Source organism: Cydia amplana, chromosome 9, assembly GCF_948474715.1.
Source record: "Cydia amplana chromosome 9, ilCydAmpl1.1, whole genome shotgun sequence".
Lineage (NCBI taxonomy): Eukaryota > Metazoa > Arthropoda > Insecta > Lepidoptera > Tortricidae > Cydia > Cydia amplana.
Window position 1 is genome coordinate 11,724,081 of NC_086077.1, and position 5,728 is coordinate 11,729,808.

The following is a 5,728-nucleotide window of genomic DNA, read 5'->3' on the forward strand; positions in this document are numbered from 1 at the left end:
TTCATTTATTAATATAACAGTAACTGTAAGTAATTGGATATATCCAGACATAAAATAAATTGGACATTCAAAGTAACTAAAATATACGAGTACTAAAATAAAAGAGGGTGACAAAAATGCAGCAAAATCTACAACAAGGTACCAGAAAGATTAAGGATATAAATACATACAAAATTTATAGGATAAACATACATATATTACACAAAAAGGAATGGGGGAAATACACTAAACATTGGAAAGAAGTAGAAAAATAGAAAGCAAGTATACAACAGAAATATAGGGAAAATAATCAGTCAGATAACCATAGCTTCATAGAGTATTATGATTGATATTAATATTTCTACCGATTGTTCACCACGTGCAAGAAGGTAGAACCTGTTTCCTTTGTTGTCACCAGCGGCCTAGCCACTACACACAATGTATGCCGACAGCTCTGTTAATAATAAGAACGGGGATGGTATCCACCACGTGTAACCCTTGCTTTTACATTAAATTGTCTTAAAGGGGCTTAGCTTCGGCCGCATGCCTCCCAAAGATCCGGGACCCTCGGTCCCGAGATTTGGAAAAGACACAGAATAATACGAATTAAAACATAGAAACCATCTACGTCTCTGATATAAATTAATCAATTAAGCATTTGTTCTTTTAAGGTGTGTCAATACAAGAAGATGGAAGATATATTAATATCAAAATGTCAATTTAAACGAGATTTCGGTGAAACAATATAATTATTGTACAAGAGTAAGACAAAATCTTGATACTTGAGCCCCCTTTTTAAACAACTGGAAAACAAATGGTCCGAGCAATAGTAGGATTTCTTACTAAAGTAGTTTGGAATTGCATTGTGTTTTAGCTTTATAAACTCAAACTACTAGATCCTATTTGAAGTAAGTTGAAGGTCGTTCTGGATAATTGACATTTCCTGCGGCATTGCAGTCTGCAGCATCGCTCAATATAAGTTTTTTTTTATAACAAAAATGCCATAAAAGGAATCTTCATTGTGTGGAAACCATGCAATTTGGTTGCAGTTAAATAAATAGCCAATATCGAAATATTTATTATCGTAAGATTGTAAGCAGACTCAATCTTGTACGCTCAATCTGTGGTAAATATGGTTAAGCACGGGATCATCATCAAAAGGCTCCGCTTTCTCCCCAGAGGGCTTCGGCATCTCACCCATATATGGTGCTGAGCCTGTGCAAGCGCGCCGTGACACCAGTTCCAGCTCTAAAAATGAACACTCAGTTAATACACCGCATACTTATAATAGTCTTATGGCGTTTTAATTTGGGAAAGAGCAGTGGGCTGCTGGCTTGTTAGCAATAAGGTTACTCGATTCATTAATACTTACCTACCTATTTTTTTACTGTGCGACCTCATCGAGGTTTCTAAAATACCTCATAAAATAAAGTATAAGTTGTACTCCTAATTGTTTTACTAAGAACCTCTGCACTTAGTTATAGTCGAGTACTAAATACAGTAAATATGTATACACCATATGATATGTAATTATTAAACTGTTCAACTGACGGATGACACTTAAATTGTTTTGGGAACTTTTCTACACTAACAAAACTGTTCTAAGCTAAGTAAAGTGCTCCAATGATTCCGATGAAATGTGTGTAATCAGAGTCTAGATAGAATGTGTGTAGTAGAGGGAGCGTTGCAAAGTGGCCTAATTGAAATAGCTTGGTTGTACATAAGACTCACTTTCATTAGGATGCTGGCACTGATACATCCTCATGAAGCAACTGCTCATGAACGTGCGGTAGATGCCGTGAGGACAGCGCGCACACACCATCACTCTGCGATTTAAGCACTTCTGAGGACAGTTGGCTCCAGATTGGTCATTCCCTGTCAACATACTTCATGACTTAATTCCACTTTGCCAGTTCCATTACGACATGATCCAACATGGACATTGTTTGGTATAACTAAATCTGAATTGCTTTGAAAGCGATGTGCCTCGGCTTATTTTATACAAACATTGCTCAAGTCGTCTAGTATTCCTGGACATCTTAGTCTCTTCATGGCAAAGGCTATAACTAAACTAACGAGCGACTTATTAGAGTCTATCACTACTAAAATAAAGATTTAATAAATTAAGCAGGTATATTTTACTGTTGGTACCTAAACTCAGTAAAAGTCCCGTCCAAGTTCACGTCAGACTCACTGAGTTCCATATAACTAGGCAACACTAAAATTCATAATCATAAACTATGAAAGTAATATTAAATATATCATGTATGATGAATTTAAAATAGGTACATTTCGATTTTATGGTTGTTCCTATGCATAGGCCTACAAGTGGGTACAAATGAATAGTTTACAGACTTTATCTAATACTTACTCGTACTAATGATACCTATCTTGCAGTTTCATCTTTCTAGATCAATGGGAATACTAAATCGAATTTTTGTGATGTAACAAAAAATTTAAAATTTTGTACATGTTTCTCGGAAATCTTTTATCCTGGAGATATGACGTATATTTGCTAAGTAATCCTCGACAAATAATGGAATTGCATGCATTTGTTGTCGCGTAAATGGACCTTTTAATGTTTTTTTAATCATAATTACGGCCAATAACATACCCAAATGATTTTATTCTTGTAACTTACCTTTTTCACCATCGTTATCACCTTCTACTTGCGGTACCTCATCGTTAACAGGTTCATGAGCATTTTCTTCCTGATCTACACGGTCTTTCAGACCGGAGTCATTAACAGGATCTTCCTGATTTACACGGTCTTTCGGACTGGAGTCATTAACAGGATCTTCCTGATCTACACGGTCTTTCGGACCGGAGTCATTAACAGGATCTTCCTGATCTACACGGTCTTTCGGACCGGAGTCATTAACAGGATCTTCCTGATCTACACGGTCTTTCGGATCAGAGTCATTAACAGGATCTTCCTGATCTACACGCTCTTTCGGATCATAGTCATTAACAGGATCTTTCTGATCTACAGGGTCTTTCGGATCAGAGTCATTAACAGGATCTTCCTGATCTACACGGTCTTTCGGATCGGAGTCATTAACAGAATCCTTCGATGAGCTGGAATCGTTAACAGGGTCTTCCTTCTTTCCAGGTGAAAGGTCCCCTTGCCTAAGTGCTGTAAAAATTGTAACTTTAAAAAAATCATGAAAAAAATTAGTTTTCTACTGAATGATATAATTATAAATATTTTACCGTTGCAGTATTTTCCAGGTACTACTGTTGTGGTTACATCTGAAAAAAAAATGTTCGTGATGATTGGTAAACATTAATAGGTAATCTAATGGAATAAAGAACATGCACCTGTCTGCCCTTCATTAAAATTGCTTTAATAAGGAATATGGATAGAAAAATAGAAGGAAAATAGAGAGAAACAGACCCACCACTTACTTAACTCAAGACGGTTGGTAAGCTAAAGGATGACTCACGCTAGAACGATCTGGGTCCGGGCTGAGGCTTCAACACTTCGTATTCTATGACGAGGTGATCGGTTATAATAGATAGAAAATTTAAGTGTCGAACGCTTCGGTCCAGACCTAGCATTTTGTAGCGTCTAGGCTGACTTGTGCTTCACTGAGATGCCACGCGTTCAAAAAAGGCAAAAATACAGTTTTTATGGTAGCATACTTGCTAATATAAAACATTTGTGATTAAGAGGTTAGACTAACCTCCATAACATTTGAGAAGTTTCAGCTCGCATTTAGACATCATGACGTAACGCCTCGGAGTATTTTGGTCCTTTACTTTCACGCAAATGGTGGCTTTCACCAACGGACATATTGTTTTAGAACACTTTTCTATTCGTTTTGAAGTCCGCAAAGTACTCGCCAGTACCAAGCTGATACAAAAAACTGTAAAAGGCCTTTTTCATTTGGAATAATATGGAGATATATAATTTCAAATATTCTACTGCTGTTTAGACATTATGTCTGTTGTATTGTTTAATATATTTACAATATACAAAAAATATTTAATTCTTACTCATATTTTTAACCTTATGAATTAAATACGTCAACGTACTTACTCGAAATAATGTATATTGTATTTGAAAATGAATTCATATTTAATATAAATAATTAATTAAAATTTATAAACAACGTCCTATCTGTAACCATTTGCAGGTTTCCTTTAAATATTTATTTTGTTATCTCTATTCATTAGATACAGGATGTTTACTAAATTGCAATACCAGTAGATTGGATAGCCCTTGACCTTTTCTGTCTAAGCCAAGGATCTCTAGTGAAGTGCTGCTAAAGGGAACAAATTTTATAAAGTACCTGCTGCGAAAAAGTGCTAACATTGGCATTATAAATTTCATATAAAATGAAGTATGCTTATAACTCTTGCTTATGCTGCAAGAGGTTATTCGTTTTTGCTGCTAGTCTTGGTAAGACATTGAAAGTTAACATATTTCTGATATGTAACATAAAAATATGTATACCATTTTTAATTTATAATAACACTAACGGCTTCGCACGGGTTAACAAATTATACATAAACCTTCCTCTTGAATCACTCTATCTATTAGAAAAACCCGCATCAAAATCCGTTCCGTACTTTTAAAGATCTAAGCATACATACAGACAGACAGAAAGGGAAGCGACTTTGTTTAGTACTATGTAGTGATATTTAATTAAAAGTCGTTGAGCCGTTTTTAGCTTTTGGTTATACAAAGTGACACTGAAAAGTTCGGGACCTACATACTACATATATCAGTATGTACATTACAGTACATTTTGACGTAAACTTATGCAAAAAAACTCAACCTGTAGATCAAAAATGATTTGAATAATTAACGTGTGCGGCCGGCCGATTGCTCGTTAATTAAAAAAGAAATAACAATCTGAACATAACTATTTTTATGATCATAGTTTCGATGTGAAAGCAAATTTCAATTCAAACTTTTCAATGTCAACTTTATGAATGTTTGCATATCATAATATTTGTCCCAAGCCCAACCCAAAATTATGTACTGCATGGTACTGCTATTTAGTTGAGTTCAGTGATTTCTGTTCTCTCTTAGTATTAATAGATATACGAGTACATCATCGTCATATTTTAAAGAGCCTAAGGGCTCATTTAGACAGACGGTGCGAGAACTCGTATGCGAGTTTCATTACATTGCGTCATTTGATCGGTCGGCTGAATTGATGTAACCTCAAGGGTCCGCAATATAACTGAAATCGTATACGAGTTCGCGCGACGTCTAAATGAACCCTAAACACTTGTCCATTTAGTAATCGCCATTCTGTTATCTTTTCTGTTATGACGTAACGCAGGTGGTAGGCATGTACGTATAATAAAACATTTGCGTCCATTATATACTTACCATAATACATAGTTTCATTCATATACAATCAAGTTTCTTAGCTTAATTGAAAACAGAGCAGTCGAAGCCGCGCAAGTAGCTCGGCAAATGAAGGAAGACCGACGAATGAACGTCATTACGACGCCATCTTGTGATTTCTATTACATTCTTTTAGGGTTCCAATGACCAGTCGGCGTCAAAGATTATGTTAATATTTTTCGCCTTTTATTACAAAGGGGTAGGGTGCAAAAGTGTAAACATATCTTTGACGTCGACCGACCAAGCGCCAAGATTTTATATCCCATCTTCCACGCTTATCTTTTCGCGCTTTGTTTTTGAACCGTTAGGCGCAACTTAAAAACAGATTTTGGAGGTAAAAGGGTCGAGACTCCCCTACAATTTCTCGAAGCTCTTCCGAATGAT

The 5,728-nt window shown here is 35.8% G+C and overlaps 1 protein-coding gene across 1 annotated transcript; it reads right to left on the reverse strand.

Annotated features, from left to right (window-relative positions):
- Positions 1–1,040: 1,040 nt before the first annotated feature.
- On the reverse strand, positions 1,041–4,240 carry LOC134650764 (uncharacterized). The gene is made up of 6 exons (XM_063505699.1): positions 4,022–4,240; positions 3,666–3,848; positions 3,193–3,231; positions 2,621–3,115; positions 1,711–1,854; positions 1,041–1,227 (listed from the first exon to the last, which is right to left on the reverse strand). The coding sequence occupies exons 1-6, from the start codon at positions 4,056–4,058 to the stop codon at positions 1,082–1,084; spliced, it is 1,044 nt and encodes a 347-aa protein (XP_063361769.1). The 5' UTR covers positions 4,059–4,240; the 3' UTR covers positions 1,041–1,081.
- Positions 4,241–5,728: the final 1,488 nt, after the last annotated feature.